Source organism: Vollenhovia emeryi, unplaced genomic scaffold (genome assembly GCF_000949405.1).
Source record: "Vollenhovia emeryi isolate VEMERY1.0 unplaced genomic scaffold, V.emery_V1.0 DF939160.1, whole genome shotgun sequence".
NCBI lineage: Eukaryota > Metazoa > Arthropoda > Insecta > Hymenoptera > Formicidae > Vollenhovia > Vollenhovia emeryi.
Window position 1 is genome coordinate 758436 of NW_011967206.1, and position 13371 is coordinate 771806.

General features: G+C 39.5%; 1 protein-coding gene across 5 annotated transcripts in view; it reads left to right on the plus strand.

Annotated features, from left to right (window-relative positions):
* The window catches only part of LOC105564698 (probable Ras GTPase-activating protein), a 372283-nt gene that overhangs the window by 192295 nt on the left and 166617 nt on the right, over positions 1 to 13371 (plus strand). Inside the window, exon 2 of one of the 5 annotated variants that reach the window (XM_012017275.1) lies at positions 8614 to 8730. The exons of the other annotated variants lie outside the window; for them this stretch is intronic. Within the exon in view, the coding sequence (XP_011872665.1) occupies positions 8614 to 8730 (117 nt within the window). The remainder of the gene's footprint in view (positions 1 to 8613; positions 8731 to 13371) is intronic. 5 annotated transcript variants of the gene reach the window in all.

A 13371-nucleotide genomic window follows, 5' to 3' on the forward strand; every position in this document is an offset into this window, starting at 1 on the left:
TGCCTGCACCCGCATTTTTATCATCATTTTTCCCGTCTGTACGAATCACTAAATTTCAGGCTGTATGTACAGTACCATCCAGAAATTTGGAAACACTTTATACAAGTATGAAAGAAATGCATAATAAAATCGATGCATTTTACTTTTTAAGTGTTTATTTAACTATAGAAAACTAAAACGAAGACACACATGTGTACATACGACAAGCTTTTGATAAAGATTTGAATGAAAGTTTAGACTCCTCAAAGTAACCACCTTTTGCTTTAATGACTGCCTTGCCTTTTCATAATCTTTTATTCCTATCTATACGTCGATGAGTTTCAGGCTGTAGTACGCACAGAATTCCATCGTCAGTTTATCACATTGTCACTGAAAACAGTGAACATTCAGTAAATATTGAGTGAATATTCGGTGCTGTACTTATAACTGTTTTCAGTGATAATGCACTGATTGACTTTTAGAGAGCAGGCATTCATGAATAGCACTGTACAGTGAACGCTTCGCTGGCATTTTTCCCGATTAACTCGCCTCGTGCGTTGTTTCAATAATAGCGCAGAAGCTCAGGGTCTTTTTGCGGAAATGAAAACCGCAGCTTGTTCGCCCCACGTCATTAAATATCCCGAACGCGCGAAAATGTGCGTGCGCGCACGCGCTGTAACTTCACGTGGCGTTTTATCGCTCGTGAAACCATCGTCCAGATTTACCGCGGCTGCGTTAACGCGTAGAAGATTATTCATCATCCGCGCGAACCGTGATAAAAATGCGCGAGCGTTTCTGCAATACGGAACGTTCCCTTTCGCGCTGTCTTTTACTTATATCGCGTTTTCTTTCTTCGCCCGCCGATCGAAAGCACAGAGACCGTAATTTTGCGTTCCCCATTTCTCCCGCCGGATTTATTCTACACAGCTTCGCTTCCTCTCGCGAAATTTGATTCGTGCTGGAGAGGTTTCTCCATCGCTGCAATTTTTCATTCGACGAGGGAAACCAATCGGATATTACGCACTGTACCTTTTTATTTCCTATAAAGTTTTCATTTCTACCCGGTCCTCAGTCCTCGACGTTACATCGACCCGACGCCTTTCGCATTCGACATCCCACGGTCGGAAGAGGAAAAGAGAGAAGTCAGAGCTGGCGGCATCTGCTGAAACATCGAACGGGAACGACACCGTATATAGCGGAGGAAAAATATGACCGGTCGCGAGGCGGCAGCTCGCGCGAGAAAAGAGGGAAATAAGAGAGGAGAAATAAGTGTGCTTAACCATAATGTATAAGATCAATTCTTTTCAACAACTCGATAATCCCCGGCGAAGTTGATATAAAATCGGAGTCGGGTCGTGTTAGGAGGTGGGGCGTTATTTCGCAGACGATGAAAAGAGCAAACGGCGGCGGAAATAAGAGCGGAAAAGAAGCGAGACTGCGAACACCTAATAACATCGATGAAAACACTGAAAGAGCGGAGAAGCCGTCAGTGCGAACAAGCCCCTAATTGTATTCTATTGATTGGACTGACATCCGTTATCTTCCTCTTTATTATCCGGAATCACTGCCAATGCCGCCAGATCCCCCGCGAACTCTCTCGCGATCTGGAGGTAAGACATGAATTATTTACGGCGCTTTCGAGGTGGATTTAAAATTCGAATCGCCCTGTTTCCACCGTTTCCGCGAATGGGGCGGATGAATAAAGAGGAAGAAAATGACGGGACTACGTTACCTCCCCAGTCGACGGTTTTAATTGAAACGTCCACGCATTTAATTAAAAATCACTGTCCGCGCTATGATACCGACCTGAAATCGGCTGTCCCGTGGGACTCGATTTTTCACGCGCGGTGAAATTGCGTTCGGTGACTCCGCTTTCGTGGCCAGGAGAAAAGATAAAAAAACATTTGGAAAAAAAAGACACGAGGATCTGTTGCAAATATACATATCGCTAGATCGTACTCGCCTGTTGCGCGAAAGGAGCTGACACGTAGAACGAAATTAATTCAAATACACGTGTGTTATGTGAAACTCGATTTAAAATTCTGATGAGGTGGAAGTATCATTCTACTTGTGCTGTTATAATTCAGCAGAATATAATTGAGTATACATATTATATTAAACACATTATCCCAGACTGCAGCGCCTCTCAAAGATGTCGGAAAACTCCTCGCTCATAATTGTGAACTACATGTGGATCTGTATTTTTGTTTTACAAATGATTGAATTCATATACCTAATATGAGAACGAAATTTACAATGAACTGTCTCGGCATAATTATTTTGTGATAATATCAACCGTTAGATTTTTATTCTGGGGAGAGAGGACAGCAACCCATTTTGGGGCCCACAATTAGTAATCTCTACACTGATAAGAAAGATATCTTAACCCAAAAAAATATTACTTTACTCAAGAAAATTATTCATTCGGTGGCCCCTAATAGCTTATTAACTTAAATTTAAAAAATAAACAAATTAAACAATGCAATTCTTTAATTTAAGTATTTATTAAATATCAAAGCGTAGATAATTTTAAATTAAAAAAAATTTCATTTTAATTCTATAAAATGTTTACTAAGATGTAATTTTCATAGCGAAGAAAATTGGTTTTCTTATTGAAGAAAAACAATTATTTCATTTAATAAATAATATTCTATAGCTCACAAAATCTTTACTTGAATGTAGAAAATGCAATGATTTAAATTAATATACTTTATTAAGAAACAATAATTTTAAGTGAATCTATTTACTTAGTTTAAAAAATGTTGTCTGTCAGTGTACTCTGGGAAAAATTTTGACCGTTTTTTTTGTGATTAAGCAACTTAACATTTTGGTTAGTGCCTCTTAAGTGAAAATTATCTTTGCGTTACTGAATATCAACAAAACTAATTGAGATCCTTGATTAGTATTATCTAAAAATCTCGGACTTAGATAGAATATAGTAGCTAATTGCGATTTTTAGTTTGCGCGAGATAAAATTCATAAAAGATTAGAGTCACGAACAATTCAAATAATTCGATTACTAATTGTGGGCCCCAAAATGGGTTGCTGTCTTTTTTTTCCCAGAATATGTTCGCGGCGTCATGAAATAGCGGCTACAATAAAGTAATCGGACCAGAACTTTTACACGCTTTTCTTTTGCGTTTCCTGAGACGAGGGAGGGACAGATTCCGTTGTTCGTACGAAGAGGCCCATTTGTCGGGATATTAAATAATTTCGAGGTACCGACATTTCGTAGCCGTAATCGTTAATAACGCGGCGCATACGAAACAGTTACATGGATTAATTGGCGGAACGAATCGCCACGGGGAGGTACGGGCGCGGCGTTACGCGGATCGTCCCAAATACGGAACCGCGCGCGCGTCGAACGATCATCTCGGGCTTCCTCCTCTTCGCGCGGAGCCAAGGCGGGCGCGAGAGGATTGCCGGCCTCGAGGGTTAACGCGGGGTAAAATCCGGAATGACGGTCGAGTAATTGACGCGGGCGGCGTAAAACGAAACCGTCATCTTTTTCACGGGTGGAGGCTGCTTTCCAATTTTTTTCCGAGTAAATAGTTAATCGTCGCCTGCCGCGAATCGGATCGCGGACTATGGACGGTAATACGTTCCGGATGTGGTACGGCGTACAAAGGAGAAGAAGCGACTCGAGGCGCGGAGCACCGAGTCACGAGTATACTCTCTTTGTATTGCGACCCGGTAACGCAAGCGTATAATGATGTAAGGCGACTCCACGCTCCCGTACTTCGGTTTCACGCGCTGTAACTATCGCGTTTAATTGCAGTTACGGTTGTTGAGAGATAATTATTTCGATCGATTTAATACGCGATCGCGCATCTCTTCTTTGGGAGATTCGAAATGCGTTAGATTTATTATGTGAATTACATACGATTTAAAAGAAACCCATTTCATGTTTGCGTGTGCATATTGTTGCAGATATCGAAGTGGAAGAATTTTACGTGTGAGTTTTTCGAGTTTTTATCTGTAGCAAATCGTTATATTTTATTATGTAAATTAATTGCGCGGTATTACACGGAGAGAATTTTCTCTTAAAATTTACCCTGAAAATCACGTAATCGTGCAACAGCATGGCATTTTGAAGAACTTTATGCGAATTTTGGAAAATTTTATCATACATTTTACTGGTAAAATTTCACAAAACTCTCATACCGTGTTGTTCCACGATTACATGATTTTCGGGATAAATTTTAAAAGAAAATTCTCTCCGTGTATAAATTGAATCATTCTGCAATGATATGAATTAAAAGGGCTACGAGCCGTGACAAGGTTTTAGTGCCAAAATAATGTATTCGAATTACAAAGAAACAGACGTTTCGGTCTCATTTTAAACCATTTTCAGTGTATAAAATGCAGTTTAAAAAATAACAAATGAGAATGCAGTTAAAAAAATAACAAATTAGAGGAAAGGGCCAATGTGAACCAAAGCGCCAGAAGGAAAAGGTGAAATTTTTTACAATAACAGAAATATGTATGTAGCGCAGAACTTTGTCACACCAGATAAAAAATGTAGGTTTAAGTAGTGACCTTAATATAAACTCCGAGGTGTAGAAATAATTTTTGGAAATTTTTAAGCGAGATCTGTTACTATACGTACTTTACGCAGACTCCTTATTCTGACGAATCGAACGTAATGAATGCTTCGCGAGCTCTCAGCCAAGGCTAGAAATTAACGAGCGGTGATAACGAGCTCTTGATAAATTTCGAAAACACGAACGAAATGGCCATGCACAAAAATATAGTAATAATTATCGTCCCGCTGCACGTTCGTCCGGTCGCTTTCTTTAGCGACGCTGCGGGATCGTATCCCACAACAGGTACATTAATAATTAGAAGCTTTACGGCGCGCACCGTCAGCTGGAGGACGAGAGTAATGGCGGCTTTGTCTTTCGTCTCGAGGGTTCTTTCCTCTTCCGCCGCCTCGCTCTTCGCGTTCTCCGCTTTCGTGCGAGCGCGATTCCTACGTCCTCCTCACCCACTCTCTCCTCCGCATCTCTGTAACACCACGCATCCGCAATCTCTTTCTTCGCGAGGTGGAATCTTGAGACGGGCTGGGTGCGCAAACGCCAAAGGGCTAAAAACTTATCGAAGGACGAAAGGAGTATCTCTTTACGCGGTTCTTCGAATTTCTCTAAGGCGATACAAGCCTCTCGGTTTACCGAGATTTTATAAGATTACGCTTGCCGCGATGTCTTCTGGGAAAGAATTATTATACAGAGTTACGGAAAAAAAACAGTTGCTGTGTGTGTCATTGCATTTGGTGCGTTAAGAACGTTGACACATTTGGACAATCTTACTTCCTTTCTACCAATCAAATTTTGTAAATCAAATCAAAATTGCGTGTTAATTGATAGATATGATTTCAAAGATTTGATAATTGTGACTGGATAACAAACGACGATTTGAGAAACGGCTTTGTTTTTGCGCGCATTTCTTTATCCGTCATAATTACAATCATAATTCGTCCCGCAGTTCATCACGAATTCGCCGTGTCAGGTTTCTTTTTGCCGAAGAAGCCAAATCGAGCGCGAATTTGCCACGATGTTTTATGGCCCATAGAATAACTACTTTCTTTTTCTCTGAACTCGTGCACAATCGGAGTGCGGTAATTATGAGTGCCGCTTGCCTTTTAAGAACCGAAATAGTCCATTGTATCTCCGCACTCTCTTCTTCTTGCGACAGCTCGTAAAAGCGACGCTCTAATTATGCGCCGTAAATGCTTATATCCAATCTCTGTTAAATACGCTCAACCTGAACGGAATCTCGATTACTGAGAACAATGGGGCAACGAAATAAGACGACTAGCCAAATAGTTGAAATAGCAGAGATGAAATCAGTAAATTCGTTTCTCTCGCATCAAACCGCGAGTTTTCTCTCATCAAGCGATCAACGATCAATTTTAAACGTAACATTTTGTTAACACTTTTATTATTGTCTTGTTTTACATTATTATCTTATAATTTTTAATTCGAACAAGGTATATACACTACTTTGCCTCTCAATTTAATAGGTAAAATATATTCTTAAAATATAATGTACAAAATAGAAGATTATCTATCATAAAATTGTGCATATAATATTGCGATAAGGTAATTGGACGAACCGGTTGAGAATCTGGTTTCCAAACGGAACCATCGTATTGAGCAGTGGGCTAGGTTCGTCTGGCTCCTCCTACGTTGTCGTATGAGTCAATCGCCTTGTACGGCAAGGAGTACAAGCGCGTCCGCTTGTTTTCGCGCCGGAAATACAGCGTGGTTGACGAGTTGATGGTCTTTCCTCATTATGGGCCGCGCCTTATTGCTCTTTTCTTTCGCGAAATGGCTGAAATTCTCTCGAGTTTGACTTTTACAAAATTGAAATGTGTCTTTTGTATTTGCTAATTAATTTTTGCAAAATAAACTTTTGCAGAAAGTTTGTGCAACTTTGGGCCCTTTAATCGTCCTTCGGAAAGTCAAGTTGGAGATAATTGTAAAATTTTTATTTGTCGGTTTAATTGCAAAAGCACCCAATAGATAAACGGGACTAACAATAAGTTTTTATTACGTTGCACAAATGCGCGTGGCGCATCACAGAATGGTTCGTCTTTGAAAATTATTCTTCTGGAAGAACCTGTGTGCCGGCGCATTATGAAATCGCGGATGCAGCACAGAGGGTAAAAGTACAGACGAAATAAATCGCAGGCATTACGGGCTTCGAAAGTAAATTTATGGCGCGCTTGCTATAAATACGTGTAATTGTGATTTGGAAATTGGCCGCGCTTTCTCCTGTCCTTTTTTTCTAACGAAACTGCGCTATTACAGCGTTCTACCGATGACACCCAGCAACATCGTGCAATCCAGTCGACGACAATGCATCTAAATTCAACAGCGTGTCGCAATGTACCAACGTGATCCGATTACTAGATGCGATAACATGAATTGATTATCGATTTTATTTTCACATGTTTATGTCATTATCGTTTTTGCCAAAACATAAGATGACATTCTCAAAATGTTATTTATTATCTTTATGACGTGGAATATTGTTTCAAATTTATCGCTGATCGCTTGATGAACGAAAAATTTCAGTTTTATGTAAAAGACACGAATTTACTGATTTTATCTTTGCTAGTTTAACCATTTCGCTAGTCATCTTATTTTGTTACCCCATTGTTCTCGTAATCGAGATTCTGTTCAAGTTGAATGTATGGTATTTAACAGAGATTGGATATAAGCATTTACAGCGCACAATTAGAGCGTCGTTTTTACGAGCTGTCGCAAGAAGAGGAGAATGCGGGGATACAATGGAATTAGGAATAGAATAGCTTTATTCAAAATATCACGACGAGTGATCTAGTGTTGCATTTTGCTTCCATTTGTGCACAAAAAGAAGATGTATTAACAAGATCAGTGTGATTTAAATAAAATTTTATAATTCGACTCTGTCTTATGTGACGACGATGACTCGCTTAGGTTCGTTTCTTAACTTCTACCCGTTTCACTTATCAACTTGCAATATTTTATAATTACGTTTGCTGTTGAATTGCAGTACTACTTGATAAGGACCCAAAAAATAGGGTCGAAACGTTGTAGTAAACTAATAAAGTAACTAGCCAGTTGGGTTGACTTTGAGTTTCCCATTTCAATATACGTGCGTGTATAACAATATCAGCAGATTACCGCACAGTCATTCCGATGGGGATGAATAGGCCAGTATGTACTTACAAGTATCTGTTTTCTCTCTCTCTCTCTCTCTCTCTCTCTCTCTCTCTCTCTCTCTCTCTCTCTCTCTCTCTCTCTCCCCATCTCTCCTCTCGTATCCTCCCATCGATGCACCCGCGTCCGCGGTACGGATACGTGTGTGAAGCGATAAAGTTACGGAAGCGTTTCCGTATTTTGCCGTCGGTCTTATCTGGTTTCTGATTGCGACAGCGGTTCTCAATCGATCGGTGCTCGTAGTTTCCGGATGTTTAGGATGCTTCAATATCCGTTTTCCATCCGTAAGGTGTCTCGTGAGTCTATCGACGCTTATCAAACACGCACGACTTATTAAAACATCAGACATTGTTAATATGAATAACAATACATCCACTTTAGACTTTGCTACACGGAGAGAATGTATTTTTACAATTTATCCTGAAAATATTGTAATCGTGGAACAATACGGCATTTCGTAGAATTGTATGATAGTTTTTTTGAAATTTTACCATACATTTCACTAGTAATTATTGTTAGTATACGTTTTACTAGTAAAATGTATGGTGAACTTTCAAAAAACTCTCATAAAGTTGTTCAAAATGCCACGTTGTCCCACGATTACACGATTTTCAGGGTAAATTTTAAGAGAAGATTCTCTCCTCGTGCATATTTACCTAAAAAGTACTATATATTTTTGCCTTTGTAAAAGAACAAAAAAATTGACAAGATATCGCACAAGCGTTCTTTCGAATCGCACTTTACTTTTTACTAACTTGGAAACATTTATGTTAATTTGACAACACTTTGTACTAAATACAAGTAGCGTAGCTTATCTTATTTTTCTTATCTATGTATGCTTGACACATATAGTTCTGCTGGCAAGGCTGCGCTTATGCTTTTTTACACTTTCATAACTTTTGTCAACGCAAATATAATGTCCGTACAGCGCCGTTATTACGACGAGTTACTACGTTGCCAAGAAGAGGCTCCCAACACAGACATACCTTGGATCCAGAATTGTCTTCGTTGCGCGAGGATGATAGCAATCATCTGTTCGTGGAGTGTAAGTGTGCCCCCGCGTAAACGTATTTTTAGAAATATCATCTTGTAAAAAATGTACATATGATTTTGTTGCGATCATAACCGAGGGAACTTCTGGTATTTGTCGATCTTTCCGAGCGTTCGCTTCGATAATAACAAGTTCTACGAACAAGCAGTCTATTTTCTGGCCCCAGATGATCGTATTCAGTCGCTCTATTATTCGTTGGATTCATACGTCTAGAAAGACGTTGTTTTTCTCATGACGATCATGCGGAAAGATGGTAGAACGATTTTTCTATATAGTGTTTACGCGAGAAGATCGGACGGCTGGAATCGAGCCAGCGGTATTTTTACGCGTTTCGTCGATCGAATGAGACGGGAACTGCTGCGAAAGCCGCAATATAGAATAAATCTACGGTCGCCGTTACACGAAACGAGCGGAATTTCGGGTTCGCGGGCAAAGGGAGTTTTTCAATGCAGTTGTGCGGGCAGTATTGCGGCACTCGTGCGCGCAAACTATGACCCATATAGGCGGGTCATCCGCAAAACTGAAATGAGAAATCGCAGATGGAATGAGTATGAACACGCTCGCTTTGTTTACTCCATACGCAACGGAATATTTTACATTGCACTCGATTGAATGACGGATTTCTCGATATGAAGTCTCAATTGACAGCTATGTGATTCGCGTAAAATTTGTGGGAGACATGTACAGTAATGGACAGCATGGTTGCAATTTTTTTTTTCAACGAGTTTAGAAACGTGCATTTAGATTCAGGCTTTCAGACGTTCCAAGATCTTCTTCTCCGAGGAATATTTTACTCGACAGCCATTCCGAAACCATGTTGAGCGTTTCCGGTCTATTTCTCGAGTAAAATTTTCCTTAGAAAATATATTTCGAAACGTAATCTCGAATCTAAATGCGCGTTCTTACGCTCATTACGAAAAGTGTCGCAACCATTCTGTCCATCCACCACACCCTCAAAAAGGATTTCTATTACTGAGACAAAAAATATTCTTGACGCATTTACATTTCTCACAACCTCATTTATAATAGTATAAAAATAAGACAATATTAAAATAAAATCAATAATTCTTATTCTCCTCTATCGAATTAAAAAAGATTGACTTACTTTATTGAGACAAGAGTAACTTATATAAATGTAAGTTTATATATTCCTGCGTTTAGAGTAAATTTTCCCTCCATCTTACAACGCACGAAGTTGGCACCACGATATTCGACAAAAGACGATACGTAGTATATTTTATTCTAGATAGTATATTTTATTCTAGATTTTAGAATTTTTCATTTAAGATTAAAATATCCCTTTCTCTATAATAAATATGATTTGCGCTATATCGATCCTATTTTATGATACATTGAAGTGTAATTTCATTTGATGCATTGGATCCTGAAATTTTTTCTGTGGGTGCACTGTACAGTGATGGACAAAATAGTTGCTACACTCTTTTTTAATGAGTTTAGAAAGTTGCATTTAGATTCAGGCTTACGTTCCAAAATCTTCTCCAAGGAATATTTTACTCGGCGGCCATTCCGAAACCATTTTGAGCGTTTCCGATTTATTTATCGAGTATTAAAATTTTCCTTAAGGAAAATGTTCTGAAACGTAATCTCGAATCTGTCGCAACCATTCTGTCCGTCACTGTACGTTGAATAGTAATTCCAAACAACAATGTAAATGAAAATAACAGCTAGAACAGAATAATCGACGAAATGCGAAAGAATGAACCGCGCGTACTAAAATACCGTTCGTTTTTCGGTATTTGCACATTATCGAGAGTTTTCCCTGCGAAAGTGAAAGGCTATGATTGCACTACGAAATTCATAGGAAACACAATTGAAAATGGTGAAGGGTAATCTGCGAAATGCGTTACTTATCTCACACCCCGTCGCAGCAATTTTCCTCGCGCTTTGCAGATCCTTAAGCATTGCTAAGCATGGGAGATTTCTTCAAGATCTCGCGCAGATTAGGACGACGGAAGTAGACCGAGCGCGTGGAAATTGGCAGAAGTGCGCAATGAATGCGGCTTTCACCGGATTACGCAAAAGAGGCGGAGAGGCTGCAGTTCAAAATGCAGAGAACGCGAAACAATGACCAAGAAACGCGAGCAGATTCAATTCACGAAGCGAGAGGAAAAACGTGTCCCGGTTTCTCAACCAGAAAAAGACAACCGGTGTGCAGTTACAGCCGAGGAATATCCTTGGTATCTCTCGAGCCTCTCGCGTTTCACTCGTTCGCCAACCCTCTTGTTAATTATACAAATTAAATGCATGAACATCGAGTAGTAAATGAATCAAATTTTATTAATCTACCAATGTATTACCCTACAATCAGTCGAGCAGGATTGTATTAGAGATGTTTGCCATAAATAGATTACAGTTAAAGATCAAAGTAATGCAAATTCGTATAATTACATTATTGTAATTAATTGTAATCAATGTTACTAAATTTGCGAGTTGTTAATTGGCTATACATAATTTGTGGATAAGGATCAGTTCGCGTAGATGTAAATTAAAGGTTAATGGTAAATTAATTAAATTGCGTTTGACGCTGAATAAATGATATAGCAATTTTATTCTAAATAATATATAAGTGATTTGTGTTTATACGTATATTATTCTCGGCAATTAATTTCGTTCATATTCTCTTCAAATTATAGCAAATATAATATAATCTCCATTATATTGAACGAACTGTTCGCGTAAAATTCCATCTCCTGTCGAAGCTAAACTCAATTGTATGTACTATAATGTATAAAATTAATGATATTATATGCCATTTGACGGAGCACAAAAGATCATCTCGTTACGCACTATGACCTGGTTTCGCCCTATGGCGATTAATTTCATTTGCGCCAACGGCAAAGGCGATTTCGTGGAAGAGTAAAAGCGACGGGCAGCGAACGACGATCTTTTTGCTCTCGGGAGAGTTGCTTGAGTATTAACGTCGAGTAACACATTGTACAGTTTCACTCCTTCATAGAACATACGTTTTTGCGCACTTCTGGTTTTACGAAATTGAATTACAATATCTCCTGCCTGTCCAGGTTGTCTTACTCCTCCACTACCTACTACTTTTAGTTTATTTCTTAAATGCTCTAGCAAGCAGAGAGAGAGAGAGAGAGAGAGAGAGAGAGAGAGAGAGAGAGAGAGAGAGAGGCGCAACAAATATGAAGAGAGGCGATGCGTTTCGTAAGAAACGGATGATCTCGCGATCTCTTCTAACGTGATCTCCTTTATTTCGAGGCCTCATCCGTTTCTCTCACCGTATTCTAATCGTTGCGCAACGTGAGAAGCGTTACCGATTTCAGAAGATTCGAGATAACATAGAACCGCGCGACGCGCAGAAACATGGAATTAACAATCCGTAACGGTTATAAGAGAAGAGAAGAAGTTATCCTATTCTAAGTAACATAATGACAAGCGCGGCGACAACGTGCCTTTTGACACGCGAATATACGCTCCTGCAGATCCTTATCGCACGACTTGGAGGATAGTTAAAATTAATTACTCCCGGTACTTTCAGCACTCGCATTTTATTATTATTTTCTTGACAACATTAAAGATCGAATTTCGCGACTTAACACAGCTTACGTTACACGATTATATGTAAAATATAGTTTTCGCTATTAAGAGCAACGCTCGTATGTGTAACGCAGATAATTAATTCATACAGTGCAGATTACAATTTAATTTAAAATAAGTTTGCAGCACTTCTCAACTCGGCACTAACTTACGTGCAACAAAACAACTACGGATGTTCCAAACCAGCTTTTACTGCGATTTTAATGAACGTGCATTTTTGTCTTAAGAAAATGGCAGGCTAATATTACATGTTGATTTTTCACGAACCGATATTTCATAACCGTGAAGTAACTGGCCAGTTGGCGAATTACTCACCAGGACGTCCAATGAAAAGTAGCCTCACGCGAGATGAATCGCCGGTTTACGCGTGCAATGAGCAAAAGTCAAAGGTGATTTAATTACCGGCGACCTTATTTATCGCAACGTTAAATTTCGCGTAGGAGACATTATCGTTCCTAGCGAAGCTACGGAAACTATCCGTTCACTCCAAATGCGTATTTGTTTTCGCGACTTAAATGAATAATTTTAATAATTAGTGGACCATAAATTAATCTCACTGACAAACGCGAATGAGTGAAATATGGAATAAATATAATTACGGGCAGGACGAGAGAAAGAGATGGGAGAAGGGCTGCAATGAGAGAAATAACACAAAATGAGCGGTAACGGCGTTGGCTTTATTCATGCGTCACTGCGTTAAAATAATTCGCGATATTGTGCCCGGCCTGTTCCTCCATGGTGCTAAATTAATTTACGTCGTTGCCGCGTGTAATTACGAAAAGCCGTATTTACCCAATGGAAAATACAGCAACGAGCGCATTCACGATACCGAATTTCTCGCATCCGCACAGATAATTCTATCCTAAAAACCGCCCGCGTAACACACAGTCGCGGTTTTTCACCTGCGTCGCGGCAATCTTCGTTAGCGCGTTCCATCGCGTAAAGTGTTGCAAACGAGCGCGAGATTGACCCGGCAGATCAACAGACGTGATGAAGAGGCCTTAATTAGTTTATGTAATTCCGCACGTATACGTTCTCCGCGTAAACGTTCGCACG